Source organism: Bombina bombina, chromosome 11 (assembly GCF_027579735.1).
Source record: "Bombina bombina isolate aBomBom1 chromosome 11, aBomBom1.pri, whole genome shotgun sequence".
NCBI lineage: Eukaryota > Metazoa > Chordata > Amphibia > Anura > Bombinatoridae > Bombina > Bombina bombina.
This window is the reverse complement of record NC_069509.1, coordinates 54785631-54803960: the sequence shown is the minus strand read 5'-3', so window position 1 is coordinate 54803960 and position 18330 is coordinate 54785631. Positions and strand designations below refer to the sequence as shown.

The 18330-nt window shown below is 37.0% G+C and overlaps 1 protein-coding gene across 3 annotated transcripts in view; it reads right to left on the bottom strand.

Annotated features, from left to right (window-relative positions):
- The window catches only part of SH2B1 (SH2B adaptor protein 1), a 28280-nt gene extending 12170 nt beyond the window's left edge, over nt 1-16110 (bottom strand). For 2 of the 3 annotated variants that reach the window (XM_053694574.1, XM_053694572.1), the window contains exons 1-8: nt 15116-16110; nt 12141-12988; nt 8278-8379; nt 6317-6408; nt 3217-3323; nt 1260-1451; nt 668-876; nt 240-411 (exon numbers count right to left, since the gene is read on the bottom strand). In XM_053694574.1, coding sequence (XP_053550549.1) covers nt 240-411; nt 668-876; nt 1260-1451; nt 3217-3323; nt 6317-6408; nt 8278-8379; nt 12141-12968 — 1702 coding nt within the window. In that variant the 5' untranslated portion in view covers nt 12969-12988; nt 15116-16110. The remainder of the gene's footprint in view (nt 1-239; nt 412-667; nt 877-1259; nt 1452-3216; nt 3324-6316; nt 6409-8277; nt 8380-12140; nt 12989-15115) is intronic. The other variant, XM_053694573.1, reaches the window with a different exon arrangement.
- Nucleotides 16111-18330: the final 2220 nt, after the last annotated feature.

The window sequence follows — 18330 nt, the reverse complement described above, 5'->3', positions numbered from 1 at the left end:
ACCAACTTTTTCTGTGGGTGTTGTCCCTGTCAGCCAGTGAGCAAAATATACCTACGTAACTTCCTGTTAGTTATCTAATAAGTTAGAGACTACCATCATTTTATTACCACAATGTCCCTTTAATATTGAATAGTCTGTTGGTGAATCAAACATACCAATCGACTTTTCCTTTCCACTGATAAAACGTATTAGGTTGTCAAAAGGTTTAATACCATAAATATTTGGTAACTTCTTCTTACCGTGCAACCGCTGAGAAGAAACTACATAACTAATGAGCGTGACATCACTTGTACCGCCAGATTCCAGTGGGATAGGGTGAACACGGAAATGCTCAAGCATATCAAAGATGGTCTGAAACCAGAGGTGCTGAACCCGACACTGCCCATCTTCATTCAGGGACAGACGAAGGTGCTGGGTATAGAACAAATGTGAATGGCATCAAAATGTAACCAAAAAATGAAAGGGAACAAAACTACGGATAACAAAAGCTGAGAAAAATAAGGCCTGTTTAGTTTTTATCATTGCTTAATAAAGCACAGACTAAAGATATAATGTAGATGTACTGAGAATAAGATAAAAGTGGGACAAGACAGGATAACTGATACAATCATTCAGACAAATAATGTGTCCAAAAATACAAAATGACTAGTAAAGAATCACAACTCACCTTGGCTTTACCCTGGAAGTTGAAGGTCAGCACATATTCACCTCTACGCGTTTCACTTTGCCTAACTAAGAAGACTCCATGGCTGCTAGTACCCCCTGCCAGTACAAGCTGGGCTGCTTTCAGTCGCGACAGGGTACCATGGAACCACTGATATTCAGACAATGGATGCTCCCCATCTCCAGGGTCTGGATCTCCTTGGAAAAGGAATGCTGTAGACAGATGAAAGACAAGTCCCATTATAGTTCTCATGTACATGGAAGAGGCCACTAATAATAAACCAGGGTTTGACATACATCAAACATAAGAGACAGACAGAATATTGAGGACTCAGTGAAGGATTTTATATCTGAATATGTACAGAATAATCCAATAACTTAGCCATCAGAAATCAAACATTAGGAGCCATAGCTCCCCCAACTGTAGGGATTTGTCAACCTAAAACCCCCCCCAACATAAATCTACTTCCACACTCAAAACAATAATAAAAAAAAAAAAGTTGTCTCATAATCTATTAACAGAAAAAAGGGGTGAATAAAGGGCGCTTAGTAACATCCTGACCTCCAAAACATAACCTGTATGTTCCTGAACTTACCTGTATTGTCAGGGGTCTCAGGGAAAGGGACGCCTGTGGTATTTTGGGGTCTCTCTCCCTCATCTATAGGAGCACGTGGAGGCAGTTCTGGTGGGAGGAGCTCCATGGAGTCAAAGTGGGATGGGGTCATCGAGACAGAACTGGGGGAGATGGAGGCAGAAGGCCGATCGGATAGACCCCCGTATGCTCCTACTGAGATATATGGACGAGAATCTTCAGTGCAATACCCAGCATGCTTAGCGAATATATTTAACCCTCCTGACGCACTTGCCTAACTAGTAACAAAGGAAAAAATATTCACTTTTGGAAACCTGTATAGGACTATAGATTTCTTACTCCAAAAAGGAATTCACCACATATACTAATATGTTTGAGGCTGGATTCCACCAGTCTACTATTAACAAAGCAATTATTTGCTCAAGATATGTTGATGATAAACTGCAGTAGAGGTCTCAACATGACAGCTCCTCCCCCACTACAATGAGGTGAAATGACAAATTGGGGCACATGCACACATAATAGATTACATTCCATTGAATGTTGTAGATCTTAACACAAATTATTAAACCTATTTCAGCTCATCTTTACGTGTTAAAATGAATAACTTCCTAAATAGATTAACTGACAATGAGCTACTGCTACACATACATACACACACACACATACACCTTTTTGCATAATTAGATTATTTAATGAATGAATCTAAATTGAAAAACTGCAAGCCAATAAAATAACCAAACTTTTATTAAAATTAGCACTAAAATTGGACAAAAAAAAAAAAAAAAAACACAAAAGAAAAAAAAACAAAAAAAAACAATGCCATTTTTGGCCAAAATGTTTCTCTACTTAAAACAATATTACATATCAATATGTATTATTCTGTATTTAGTTCTGTGTAACAGAATCAGATTTAACAGGGTTTTTTTGTTTTTTTTTAACCAATTTTGCAAATAAAGTATAGTCCTAGAAAAAATATTATTATATGCAAAACAATAAGTCAAGTAATACACTCAAACAGCAGCTCTCTGCATAAAATTTTAAATATGCTACACAATAATTTTACCGAAAATAACAGGCACAAAACCCCACAATTCTCAGAAGAAACATTACTGCGGCCGAGATTTCGGTGCAATATATATATATATATATATATATATATATATATATATATATATATATATATATATATATATAATCTCAATCAATCATGAAAAACGTGTTCTCCAAAGAAGTTTGCCTGCCGGGTGGGGGTAATGCAATACTATTCAATAGTATAACCGTTTTTTTGTCATTAAAAAAAAAAAGTTAATTAAGCTATCCAAAGCACAAATTAATTGCATAATTTAACATAAATTGATTAAATGATAATTTGTCCAACAAACATTGAAAACATTTCATATTAACTAAAATTAGCTTAAAGGGACAGTAACAAATAATGTTACATTATTCGGCACATAGTATATAATAGTAATTAATTACGCAACATTATCTTAGTTACAGCTTGAAAAAACTAAAAATTTTAGAGATTTTAGCCCCCAAAGTTACACTCACCTCATTTCCTCTCCAGTTCTCTTCTGATCAGATCTTCTTTTCAAAAGCGGTTTGCGAGCGCACTGTCTAATCACAGCACACCCAATCGCACCATTAAACTAAATGTAGCTCGCTCCCTCTACCAGACCAGAGTGGGAGCTCTCTGCATTTAGCGCACCCGTGAAGTAGACCTGATCAGAAGAGCCTGCAGAGGAAACGAGTTAAGTGTAACTTTGGGGGGTCTAAAACCTCCCAAATTTCTTGTTTTTTCAAGCTGTCACTAAGATGTGCAGAGTAACATTGTTTTTTACATTTAATGTCCCTTAATTATTGGCTTAAACTTCAGCCAGGTGGTTAGTAAAATGTTCTGACGTAGTCTCTACAATGTGGGATATAGGTTATAAATACTCCCATTAGACTGGCATACCTTGGCAGAGCTGCTCGTTGCTATCTGTGGGTATGAGAGGTAGGTCCCGACTGGGCATGCTTTCTGAATGGTTAATGTGAGAAAGGTCTGAGGTATCTGCTCGGTGCCTGTAAGCATGGAAATAAGTGTTAAAAAAATAAATAAAAGAAGAAGAAATGCACTGCATACCTCTAATTGCTTTCAGCATGAGGCACAAAACATCACAGTTGGACAACTAAATTGTGCATCATCTACACTACAGCATCCTCTAAAACAGTGTTTTTCAACCAGCGTGCCGTGGCACACTAGTGTGCCGTGAGAGATCCTCAGGTGTGCCACGGCAGACTGACAACAGTGTGACATATTTTTTAAACTTTGCTTGTTTTTTACTCCCAGTGCAGGGGTAGTTTGTAGGAGGCATGGCAGAACAGCACAATACATACAGTATGTGTGTGTTTGTGTGTATGTGTATATATATAAGCTGTATTAGGCTACAATGTGTGATTTTTTTAAAATTTGGGATGGTGGTGTGCCACAGGATTTTTTAATGTAAAAAAGTGTGCCACGGCAAAAAAAAGTTAAAAATCACTGCTCTAAAACACATCATGTATAACTAGGATCAGCTGAAGATAGCACACAGACAATACTTATAAATAGGTCTTAGCAACAGAAGTAAATAAAAGTATCTTATTGCGGGTAATAACGCCAATAATTTTTGATTTATGTGAATTTGTGTTTCCTACATTGAAACTAACTTGCAAACAGTGTTTATTTAACCCATAAATATTAACATGTATTAGTACAAACTACAGGCTAGACTGCAATCAGTATGTAAAGAGTGGCATAAACTCTGAATTTGGGCTCATTTTTGGCACCTAACTTTTTGGATAGTTCTGTATATCAAGGGGGAACAAGGGCACCTAAAAACAAAACTGGTCTCTGATGTCCTGTATAATGCACAATCACATAGCTGCCAGACTCAGTGCCCTACTCTCCTTCCTTCTCTCCATTAACTGCCCACAAACGGGTCACCAGAACAGTTAAGGGGGTAAGCAAGGTTAGATCACTGGTATAGGAGTTAAATCTCTGTTGCAAGTGTTATGCCACAATCATTTAACCCCTTGATTGCCCTCAATGCATTCTGAATACTAAAAAATGTTAAATCACTGCTATGTAGGTGTGACAGGCAACTAAAGAGTTATATCGTTGCTGCAACTGATACACAGCAGTGATTAAACACTTGAATTGCATTTGTGCGTTTATTGCAATATCCAAGTAGTAAAAGTAATAAAATCCTATGAGCAAGACCCCTAAAAAAAACTAATTGTAAAGCAAATACCAAATAGTTTTAGTCCAACGTAGATTTACTTAAAGTGAATGTAAACTTTGATGAAATAGTGCCCGGTTTTAAAAATACCATTAAAAACACAGGCACTTTCATTCACCAAAGTTTACATTGCAGCGGATTTTACAAATACTTACCTTCTTCTCCTGAAATGCTGGATCGCAGATCCTCGCATGCAGGTCCTCTGTACTTCGTCAGAAATGACGAAACCGGCTTGCTCCAATCACAGCTTCCCCCCAGGAGCGTCCATCTGGTGGTGCCAAGCCGTGATTGGAGGAAGCCAGATGGTCATTGCTGTGTAAGTACAGCAGGAAGAAGCAGGCGGGGGAGGGGGGGAGAATCGGCGATCCAGCGTTTCAGGAGAAGAAGGTATTTGTAAAATCCGCTGCAATGTAAACTTTTATGAATCAAAGTGCCTCTGTTTTTATAAGTATTCTTTAAAACCGGGCAATATTTCATCAAAGTTTACATTCACTTTAAACTGCCAGGGCAAACAAAATGGAGTAATAACCTAAACAACTCTAGTCATGCCGATAATTTAAAAAAAAAAAAAAAAATAAGAGTTGGTACATCAAACATAATAATGTATGCTAGTAAATAAAATGCAACCTGTCCTAATGATCTGTAATGTTATTTTCATCAATAACAAAGTAAATTTGCTTACAAAAATCATGGAAAATCTATTTTTATCATCTGTATTTATTTATTTTAAATTAAAAAATAAACATGGTAAATTATAAACCAATGCCAGGGACTGTCTCTATATGGTTTATTTTGCTACAGCAGTATGTTGTCACTTGAATCAAGGCTGACAGCTAAAACGTATTTTAAGAAGCCTTTTAAAGTAATAAAAAGACACAATCTCCTCCTCTTTAAATTCTTTATATTTTGTTTATGTGCATCACTTATTTATGCTATGCTGAACCAGCTGAGTGACCGTTTTGAATGCAGGAGCACAGACGTATTTGGGATTGCATATATGAGTGCTTGCACATGCATAGTTGGAAAATCAACAGACATGATTAACAATAAAATCTTCATATTTTTAACTTTTAAACATTAGTTTAAGGGACAGTCAAGTCCAAAAAGACCTTTAAATAAGGCATGTAATTTTAAACAACTTTCCAATTTACTTTTATCACCAATTTTGCTTTGTTCTCTTGGTATTCTTCGTTGAAAGCTAAACCTAGGAGTTTCATATGCTAATTTCTTAGACCTTGAAGGCCGCCTCAAATATAAATACATTTTGACAGTTTTTCACAACTAGAGGGCGTTAGTTCATGAGTTTCATAGAGATAACATTGAGCTCATGCACGGAGGAGTGAGCACTAATTTAAAAGATAAATTCTCATTTGCTTAGTAGCATCATGCTATAATCATACTGTAATCTGTCTCTTTACCATAATCTATCCTACATATGTGTTATGTACACTGCTCCTGGTAGCAATCACATCATACAGCCATGTAACGAAAAAATTCTAATGTAATCTACTCCTGATTCAAAAAAGCTAAATACCAAAGTTCTAGTATATACATCCGGGAGATTCACAGTTCCTAAAATTATATATATTCAAAATAAATAAAACAAAGTCTTAATTCATTGAGATAAAGATATTCTAAAATATGTAAAAATTCATATAGAGCTAGTAAAATCTATAGACACATTAAAATGTTTTCTGATTGCTGGTCTCCCCTTAGGCATCTTATTTCGGGCGTGTACATATAGCAGAAAAAGCAGTGGTGGAACTATTGACATTACAAACCAGAAAGGCTCACCTAGAAGTTATGCAGTCTTTTATGTCTGTAAGCCAGGACTTCATCTGCAGAGGATCCACAGATTCTAGGATATACTCTGAGGAATTCTCTGTCTGTCCGGCCAAATGGAAGAAAAATTAGTTCCCTCAAATTAGTGTGAGAAAATAAACATAGCATGAATATATATGACATTGTATCTCTCTACTTAAAAAGACAAAGTGATTGTAAACTTTAACAAATTATAGCCTAGTATCAAATAATACTATTAAGAACAGGGGCACTTTCATTAATTAAAGTTTCCAAAGATGATTATTTTTTTAAATACTTACCTTTGCGTTATGGTAAACATAACGCCGATCCTCCGCCCGAATCTGCTGCTTTCTTTAGCAGATCGATGATGAATCCAGCTTACTCCAATTGTTCTGTGCCCCCTTTGGCATCCAGCTCATGGGGCAACACAACAATTAGAGGAAGCTGGATTCGTCATCGATATGCTAATAAAAGCAGGAGCTGCGGGCGGAGGATCTGCATTATGTTTACCATAACGCAAAGATACAAAGATAAGTATTTAAAAAAATAAGCATTTTTGTAAACTTTAATGAATTAAAGTGCCCCTTATATATATATATATATATATATATATATATATATATATATATATATATATATATATATATATATATATATATATATATATATATATAAAGTATTATGTGATACTGGGGTTTAATTCGTTAAAGTTTACAACCACTTTAAACACTAAATAAATGCTAGATAGAATGATGCATTACAAAAAAAAAAAGATTAGTCTGAGAATAATATGTAGATGTGTTTTTTTTAAAGTTTTATTAGCTGCTTAAATGTTGACAAAATAAGTGGAAAGTTTTAGTGTCTATAAAACACTGGGAGCTGCCATGTTGTAACTTAGGTTACCTTCTCTGCTGTGGCCAATAAGGGACAGTTATAAATAGGTCAGAGTGTGCAGCCAATGGCTGTGGGGAATATAACAGTGTTCTGTACTTCAATTTCTAACAGGAACTGAAAAGCTCACAATTTCAGAATGCAATTACAGCAAAAGGGGAAAAAATAAATAATGAAATCATATTGCAGAATGTTTTATAAATATACCATTTATAATTTTATGTTATAATCTCAAAGAGTTTAATGTCCATTTAAAAGGGCATGAAACCCAAAATGTTTGTTTCATGATTTAGATAAAACTCACTATTTTAAACAAATTATCAACATTCTGAGGTGAAAATGTGGGAAATTCCCAAACAAGGTGCTTGTTAATAATGTCTCAGAGTAGCTTGTCTTAAAGCAGATGTCTTCAGACTTATATGTATAAGTATCAATCAGGGTGTGGAATGTACATCGTCCTTTACAATGGGGCCTGCAAAACAGAGAGCAACAGATGGCTATTTTTTTTTTGTTAGCCTTGGGGCAATAAGGTTAGGTAGTGCTGCTCATGTGTACTATATTTCAACTATACATGTCTAAAAAATGTGAGGGGGTCTAATTTGCTAAAATTAATTAATTCTAGGTTTGTTAAAATTAATGTATATATATGAACAAGTAAACCATCATTAATGAATGACAAACCAATTTTAGAGTACACTGTCCCTTTAAATTCCCCACATCTGAACTTGTTTCCTTTTTTCAATAAACTTTTTTTCTTCAGGCCAGGAGAAACTAATATACATGTATTTATATATAGATTTATATTTTCATTAGATTCCTTTAATATGACTCATTTTTTTACTGTTTTTACAACTTTATATTTCTTTACATCTGCTGTTCATTAATTATTTTATAAAAAATATAACAAAAGGTTCTTTATTTTTTCTAGTGATTGTTAATATAGTGTTTTTTCCGCTCTATTTAAAGTAATGTACCAATTAGATGACAATATAGAAGGATAATCTAAACAAACTAACCTCTCTCACATATACTTCACATGTGCAGTGCAGTTTTTCACCTACCTTTAAAACAAAGGTGTTCTCCTTGTCTGGCATTTCTAAGGGATTTGTGGTCCGAACGTCTGCAATGGTCGAGCAGGGAAAACTGATCCTAGGCTTGGTGGCCTGAAAATAAATGAGTCAGAATGTGGTTGATGGACTTGTGTAATGGAATCTCAGCTGTTTATGACACAAGGCAAAACCAAATTACCCAGCGACCAACCATCCCTACATGCGGAACCCCCATCAGATACTACTAATACGTAAAGATTTAAAAAAAATATAAAAGGTAAATTCTAATGAACAAATTACATGCAGGCAATATCTGAATTACTGTCCTTATCTTGCTATGTGCTTAAATGGAAACTAACCCCAATTTTTTTCTTTCATGATTCAGATAGAACATGCAATTTTAAGCAACATTCTATTTTACTCCTATTATCAAATTTTCTTCGTTCTCTTGCTATCTTTATTTGAAAAAGCTGGAATCTAAGCTGAGGAGCCAGCCTATTTTTGGTTCAGCACCCTGGATAGTGCTTACTGATTGGTGGCTAGATTTAGACATCAATCAGCAAGCGCAATCCAGGTGCTGAACAAAAAATGGGCCGGCTCCTAAGCTTTATATTCCTGCTTTTCAAATAAAGATTGCAAGAGAACAAAGAAAAATTGATAATAGGAGTAAATTAGAAATGTGCTTAAAATGAAATGCTCTATCTGAATTGTGATACAAAAAATTGGGATTAGTATATCTTTAACCCTGCAAAGGGGTTAATAAACACGTAAAGGCTAGCTTGGCTGCTACAAGCATTGCAGCTTGTGAGCAAATCAGGAGCAATAGTAGTACGTAGCCACCAATCACTGGTTGTGTCCTACTCAGTGTTTCCAATGCTTGGCACTCCAGAGTGCGACTTTACCTATATGTTTAAAGGGCCACTGTAAGTAAATATTTTCTATGCCTGTTTTTTTATCAATAGCATTTCATTAACATATCTCTACCGTATATCAGAAATCTTGTCTGCAAATTTAATTGTTTTCCAAACCCACTCCGTAGGTATCCTTTGCTCTGTACCAATCCGTTTACAATACCTAGGTTTCAAAATGGTGCTTTAAACACAAAGTTATTGGTTTAAGTATTTTGAACACTCAGTGCTGAAAATAGTGGGCAGGATAACGTGACATCATCGGCGAATAAAAGATATAACTTTTAGACCGTTATGAAACTTCGTTTTGGAGAAAATATAGGTCAGTAGGTTTTAATTAATGTTTATTAACTTTAATATGTTAGTTGTTTAGCTTACAAATTATAACAGAAAGTAATCCTTTAAAGGAACATCAAAGTCAAGAATAAAACGGTTCATGGATCAGCTACAGCATGACATTTTAAGAGACTTTTCAATTCAAGCCTATTATCAAATTGGTTTTGTTCTCTTGGCATCCTTTATTGAAAATATTAATTAAGAAGGTTCAGGAGCAGCAATGAACTACTGGGAGGGACATGATACAAGCCCTACTGGTGCTCTGAGCAGCTGCAGCATTTAAAATGCTGGTGCACTGAGAATATCTAGCTATGCTTCACACGCACGTGCAGAGAAAAATGTTAACACTAAAACAGTGATAACTTTTACTCAAAGCATTCTTGTAAATACATGAAGGAGTGCTCGTAATACAAGTTGAAAGTAAATGCAAACGCATGAGCGCAACAACATCTAATAAAAATTATTTAAAAAATATATATATATATCACATAAAATTTATAAGGGCTCAAAGATATGAGGTCTCAGGTGTTAGAAAAAAAAAGGACTGCAAAGGGCTTTAAAGTGAATGTCAATTTTGATGCTAAAGTGTCCGGTTTTTAAAAGTTCGATTAAAAACAGTGGCACTTTAATTCATCAAAATTTACATTTAACTCATGTTGTGAAAAAAAAAAAAACTTACCTTTTAATCTTCACAGCAGCTCCAGCTTCCTCCGGTCGTTGCAAGACATTTCTGATGTCAGAAATGATGAATAGGTCATCCTCCAATCACGGCTGCCCCCCGGGGGAATCAGTGTCTGATTCAACGCCGTGATTGGAGGAAGCTGGATTCCTCATTTTAGACCCAGGAAGAGGCTTTGCGACGGACGGAGGAAGCTGGAGCTGCTGTGAAGATTAAAAGGTAAGTATTTTTTCTCAACAGGAGTGAAATGTAAATTTTGATGAATTAAAGTGCCCCTGTTTTTAATCGAATTTTTAAAAACCGGGCACTTTAGCATCAAAATTGATATTCACATTAACAGAGAGATACAAAGAGAGAGATATAGAACTCTGGCCACCCACTTCAAAAGTTAATTTTTTTGTGAGCTAACACTTTGAATTGTTCTCCTATCAGCACTCTAGGTACAACAAAACTGCCTAAGGGCGTGAGTGCTGATTGGAGAATAATTTGAACCTTTAGCTCACACAAAAATTTAATTTTGAAGTGGGTGGGCGGCCGGAGTGCGGGGCATTTGAATTTCAGCGTTACAAAAAGCAGGTTATAGCACATCTTCATTACAACTGATGAATTAAACAACACCTAAAATATCAAGAACATTCAGGATCTGATTAGAAAAAGGGAAACGTTTACCATCACATAAAAGTGCCAAAGCAGCAACACCATACTGGGAGCTAGCTAAATACATCTGGTGACCCAATGACAAGAGCCATATGTGTGCAATCACAAATCACTAGCTTTTTACAATAGTACATTGTTGCTCCTGAGCCTAGCTAGGTGTGGTGTTTAACAACGAATACCAAGTGTATAAAGTAAAATTTATAACAGAAATTAAGTCTCCTTCATGTAAACCAAAGTTAATTAGTACATTTTAGGAGCACTATAGGGCATCAGTTTTGCAAGAATGTTATCTATTTGCAAGAGAACTAGATAGCAGCACCATTCCCTGCCATTTAGTGCTCCAGATGCCTACCTAGGTATCAATTCAACACAGAATATCATGAGAACAAAGAAGTCAATTGGAAAGGTTTTTATAAAAGTGTATGCTCTGAATCAGAAAATCTTTGGTTTTCGCATCCCTTTAACACTAACTTTTATGCATAAAAAATATTCTTTACAGGTCTAGTGCTATTTCATATGCATGATATTTGTATTTATTGTCCCTTAGTAGACTACAGAGTCGGACCTCTCAGTTAACAGCTGCATCTCCCTTGTCAGCAATACATCTATCTCAGTACACAATTAAATAAACACACTTTGATTAAAGATGTCAAATTTAGGAAGGGTATTGTCAGAACTATGTAAAAATTTAATTAGGGACATATTGCTATTACCGGTTTTAAATAGGAGATATATTTTGGTAATGTTAACTAAAAAAAAACATGCATGCCGGTGTTTTCAACACTTAAAAGGTATCTGTGCTATCCTAAAAGGGCTAACTGATTAAAAAATAGTTTGCATAAAAATAGTTTGAAAATTGCTGGCAAGTATATTAAAATAATTTTCAAAAATAAGCAAAATGAATTACATAGCTAAACTGCCTGGAGCAGCCAACTCCACCCCCCCTTATCAGTGTTTAGACACAGGCATTGTATTTCAACTGAGTTCACAGCTTCTAGGCATACTCCAGCAGATAATCCCTATGCATATTTGCATTCTACCAAAACAACAAAATGTATATATATATATATATATATATATATATATATATATATATATATATATACACATACATATATATACATATATATACACACACACACACACATACACACAGCCATATAAGGAATGTGTGGGGTGAGTTAGAGCTTTACAATTCAGAAACTAAAAAGAAATGGTTAATTTGCAGGTTTTTGTCTCTATCCGAACTTGTTTTATGTCCCTTTAATTCAACTTTTTACACATTAGCCTCTCACCTTGGGAGGAATGTAGAACTCCAACAGGTACCCCTCGCCTTCATCGCCACCGGCTTTCCGTAGAAGCAGCCGGCACTTGTGCCACCGAGCTCGGTTGTTGCTGTTAACCTCCTCAGCACCAACGTAGTTCAGTACCCCCTCTCGTCTCACATCCCTTTGTTCTGATCTGGGGGGTGGTGGGCGACTAAGGCGCAGTTTCTCAAACCTATGCATCCATCTATCCCCTCCAGTTCTATTGGCTGAAGAATTGCAGTTACTGTTGACCCCTGTGGTCTCCTCAGTGGGAGACTCCGCTGAGCTCTTCCACTGCAAGATTCCTCGCATGCTTCCTCTAACACTACGACTCACATTGCGCAACGAGAAACGTTTTTTAAGCCGTGGCTTCGTGTTTGCGGAGGATGTAGAGACATCCTCAGAGCTGTGAGACTGGCTGCTAGAGAGGCCGGAAGTGATACCAGAGGAATCCTGTCTTGGCTGCGTTTCAACTGGAGAAGCAAGTGAAGAGTCGCTACATGTCTCTGATAAGTCCCGATTTGAGACCTGAATACCCATGAAAGGGGCAATGCTGCAGCGAGTAGGTGAAGGTCCATCTGGAATATGAGTCTTGTTTACCTCTGTTTCAAAGTGCTCCACAAAGTGCTCCGCAAATCTCCGTGAGAAGCTGCTTTCAGCCCCCGGAGTGGCATACTGAGGGTTTTCAGTAAGAAAGGCCCGGAAGCGCCGTGCAAAGTCAAGAGCAGCAGCATGGGCGTGAATCTCACAAAACTCCTTCCAGTTAGGTGATGGGGAGGAGGAGGAGCCCTCCAAAGGGAGACTGCCGTTCATCATGAGGGTGCCAACAGGATCAGCTACGGATACAGAAGAAAAAATAAATTAGGGCCTAGAACAATAGTTAGATCATTTGCAGAAATATACAGGGAATTTTTTTTATCCCATGATACAGAGCATAACACTCCTTTGTTGAAGAAGAAACAATGCACTACTGGGAGCTAGCTGAACACATCGGGAGAGCCAACAACAAGAGGCATATATGTGCAGCCACCAATAAGCAGCTAGCTCTCAGTAGTGCTTGCTGCTCATGAGCCTGTCTACATATGCTTTTCAACAAAGGATACCAAGAGAAAGAAGCAAATCCGATAAAACTAAGTTGTTTTTTTAAATGGTATAATATCTGAATCATGAAACCTTAAAGGGACATAAAATCAAAATGTTTTCTTTCATGACTCAAATAGACCATGTGATTTAAAACAACTTACCAATTTACTTCTATTATCTAATTTGTTTTGTTCTCTTCATATTCTTTGTTGATGATTATACCTTGAATGCTGCATTCACATATATGCCTCATATTATTGGCTCAACAAATGCATCTAGCTAGATCCCAGTAGTGAATTCCTGCTTCTTCAATCAAAAATACCAAGAGAGCAAATTAAATTAGATAATAGAGGTATATAGGAAAGTTGTTTAGAACTGTATTCTCTATCTGAATCATGCAAGAAAAAACTGTGGTTTTCATGTCGCTTTACTTTTGACTTTACTGTCCCTTTATGAAAAAGAACTAAACAGATTTTTAAAAATGATCCGATATTTCACAAAATAAGGCTACAAATGTTTCCTACTAGTATCACTAAGTCAATTTATCATGCTATGGCGGACAGGGGCATACATATGCACCCCTGTCTGCCGCAGCTCGCCTCTGGCCGGCTGAACTCCGCTGCTGGGATACAGCATTGCACAAGAATGCAAATTTGCGCTCTTGTGCTGTCACACGTTATGCATATATTTCAGGTAAACACCTCTAGCACATATGCTTTTATAACAACGCTGCCCACTGCACACACAGGCAGGAGCTGTAAATCTCCCCGGTCGGACGAGACAGAGGAGATTGAAATTCGCCACCTATGAGGTGGCGAAGAGGTTAGGGACGCAGTGGTCAGATGACCTCTGCCTCATAAATAGACACTGCAGGTTCTCTTGTGAGAACCTGTAGTCGTAGGGAGGCGAAGCCTTTGATAAATCGACCCCTAAGAGATTATGATACCATTGTGTGTAAACTTTATTTTGGAGATAAACAACCTATAAAAATATTTTTTTTTGTTTTGTTTTTTCCCCCACACACGGTAGAGAAGGGTTGATAGTCAGAAAATGATTTGCTCTAGTGGAGTTTAGCATGTCAATTTTCTACTATTATAGCCATTTAATCCTGCAATATTAAACACAGTAATTGGCTGTACTGACCAGTGATCCATTTATAATTGCCTCTAATTGGCCTCAGCAGAGAAAAAAAACTAGGTTACAACATGGCAGCATCACTAGCTTTATAGATAGTGATTGAATTCCCTTTACATTCAGAAAGAGAAAAGTATTTTTCTTGCATCTAAAAAAGTGATATTTTAAAATGTATTGCAAGTTTTTGTTTTTATAACATTTATCATGCTTATAAGGTATGTCACTGTCCACCCATAAGGCAGTAGAAGTTCTGCTTATCAACCAGTAAACATTTATAAATGGTAAATGAGGTGACTTAATGGAAGGTTTCTCATGTCATGGTAAATTTCTCTATGTAATAGTAAATAAAGCAATATATAGGCAATTAACTCAATGGCCCATCTAAATATACAATAATTTTGATGTATGCACTATTAAGACAAAATGTCACCGTTTAGAATTACCGTAAATCATGCGAAAATAAATTATACAATTCTAAATTACAGGTCATTCAACATAAAAATATATATATTTAGTTAGGAGATGCCAGTGATATTAAATTCTATGATAGAGTTTTCCCACAGAAAATGTTGTCAGCCGAGTGGCATTATAAAGCAAACGTGGGGGGGGGGGGCAGTGTAATACTTTCTAAAATTATAACATTCTGCTATCCAAAGTAAAAAATTAATAATTTTCATACATATATTATGCATAACAGACGTACATAATATTCATAATTGACACATGAGGAATCAAACAATATTTACCTCTTGGGGTCGTCCTGGATTCTCCCCATCCTGTCCCAGACAGTCTCTGCACAGAGCACCCAGGATGCGGCCCCAGGCTGTGTGAGATTCTCCTGGGTTGTGGCCCCAGCCTTTCTGTGACACCTCACCTTCTAGGGTTAACTGTTTAGTAAATCTGATCAATCAGATGCATTTATTTGCAATAATACAGAAATCCTATATACTTTCAGTATTCTTGAAACCAAGTATTAAATATTTAGTCCTCTAGTTAGATCATTCCCATACGAATAATTGAATTTCTAGAGGGCTCAGTTTTGTGATATCTTTTTAAGAGGATGGTGGTTGATAATAAATATTTTAGTATAAGATCTGTCTATGGGTGCTCCAGTAACGAGGCCTCTCTTGGGATATTTCAGTAATATCTTGTGGATGATCTTGCGATGAGTCATTAAGTGAATCGTGTACTGCTGAAAGATTCTGGTAATGCGGCTCACTGATTTCAAGACTTCCAAGAGATATAAACCCGGATTTCAGGGGTTAATCAAATTATCTAGGAGCAGAGATACTTAAATCACGTGACTCGAGAATTTTGGGGGGTGCAAAAAATGTCACCAGTACTAAAATGTGTCTCATGTATTTCTGAGCGCCCTATAAATGTACCTCATTTATTTCATGGGCAGTTCCAGTATTGTGCGCTAGACAATGCTTTACCCCTAATCTGAGTGCCCCTGGCTGTTACCTGTCCCTGTGGGGCCCCTAGTTGAGCCTGCTGCTATTTGTGGCCCCTACGTGGGCCTGCTGTGTTTTGTGGCCCCTGACTTGTTTTGATGCTCTGTTTTGTCTCTCGGTTCTGCCTGCACACTCACACTTTGCTCCTGAATCTCTCACCCCGTTATTATTGTCCCATGACTTTGTAAGGCCCCTCCCTCCGGTTATCCCCAGCCCCTCTTGTTGACTGACTCGGTTTCGTCGCGTTCCTGGGGCTGCGGCCTCAGTAGTATAACGCATGCGCAGTGTGCGTGACGTCACCACGGGTACGATAGAAGTCTCTTGTAAACAACACCAGAGCGTCTTACGAAACCATAGAGACAATACGTGTGAGTCAATGAGCGCCTACCGCAGCCATGTTGTCTGCGTCATTTACACTGTCTAAGTGCAAAGTGTATAAACAATGAGGGAATTGGAAACTGAGACATCGCCCCCCTTCGGTCATGAGGTGTTGTTGCAAGATCCTCCTCTAAGCTTCATGTGCGGTGCACCTCATATAAACATTGTATCACTTTCTCAGATACAATCTACATACTTGCCAACAGTCCCTGATTTCCAGGGACAGTCCCTGGATTTTGTTGTATGTCCCTGGATTTTTTTTGTCCCTGGAAATGTCCCTGAAAATCTCTTTTGCATAACATTTGTTGTTTATATATATATATATATATATATATATATATATATATATATATATACATATACACACACACATACATATATACAGATAGATAGATGATAAATAGATATGGTGTATTATTTAAATATAATTAATTCCTAATGGAATATTATTATTATTGAATGGGTTCACATATTATTTGTTTTTCTAATTTTGATGCTGTGTTGTAAAAATAACCATATGCCCAGAATGTGTTCCAGAGACTGGGTAGGTGTAAGAGCTTGGTGTTGTAATCTGTATAATAAACTATGGATAAGTCTAAATTATACTATTACTTTCAAATGGGTGTGTTTTGATTGCAGAACTGAGTGGGCGGAGCAGTTGAACAGTAGGTCGTCAATACTCCAGTAACCCGCTTGCTTGCTCTGCTGCAAAGTGTCCCTGGAATTTTTTTTGAAATGTTGGCAACTATGCAATCATGAATAGGTTATATGTTGTGAGAAGTACTATTGGCAACTTTATATGCTCTATCCCCTCTCTCTCCACAGACATTGAAAAGCCTCTTGAATTTTGTCTTAAATCTTTTTCCCAATTTTGGAAATATGTAAATAGGCTCCTGTGCACAAGCATATGAAGTCCAAAACATTTTTTTTTCGTGATTTGAAAAGATTACACAATTTTCAAAAAGTTTCCAACATCTGTTATCAAATTTGCTTTGTTCTTGTGTTTTTGTTGTGGTTGAAGAGCTTGCACATATGTAGAGCACTACATGATAGGAATAAGTGCTGCGATCTAGTGCTCTTGCTAATGTATACCATTCTTGCAAAACTGCTGCCATTACAGTGCTGCAGGCACATGCACACTCCTGATTTTACCTCCCTGCTTTTCAACAAAGGATACAAGAACATTAAGAAAATGTAATAATAGACGTACACTGGAAGATTGTTTAAAATGATATGCTCTATCTCAATTGTAAAAGAAAAATGTTGAGTTTCATGACCCAATCACTTTGATTTTGAATTCTTAGAAATGCTCTCCAGTCTCTCTGCTCTCCAAATTTTAGTTTCAAGATTAGAAGAAAAGCAGGACACATAAATAATAAAAGCACATTACATATTTTATTAGCCATGCATAATTAAATGTTTTATGAAGAATTAAAGGGTTAATGTAATGGGAAAAAAGTACATGGTCTAATTCGTCAGAGCTTGTAATTTTAACACTAGCAACCCGGCAGCTCTATGTAGTTAACCCCACAATTGGGGTTACACAAAGTTAAAGTTAAGCTTGGGAGCTGCAGCGCTGGATTGTGCGTCTGCCATTGCTAATTGGGTCAATGACACTTTCCGATCAGAACCAACAGTGCTCTTTTTTAATTATTTGAATGGTTCTTAATTTTTTTAAATTTAACATTTTATATATTGTCAAAGTAACAAAAAACATATTGTGCTGCGGAATCTGTTTGGTGCTCTACAAATAACTAATAACAAAGACTCAAGTCATTGGCCTATATTTATCAAAGTCTGGCGGACCTCGCTGAATACGGAGAGCAATACGCTCTCCGTATTCAGCATTGCACCAGCAGCTCACAAGAGCTGCTGTTGCAACGCCGCCCCCTGCAGATTCGCGGCCAATGGGACGCCAGCAGGGGGGTGTCAATCAACCTGATCGTACCCAATCGGGTTGATTTCCGGCGATGTCTGTCCGCCTGCTCAGAGCAGGCAGACAGGTTATGGAGCAGCGGTTATGGAGCAGCGGTCTTTGTGACCGCTGCTTCGTAACTGCTGTTTCTGGCGAGCCTGCAGGCTCAAAAACAAACAAAGTGACACGCTCCAAAAGGTTTTCCGTTATATAA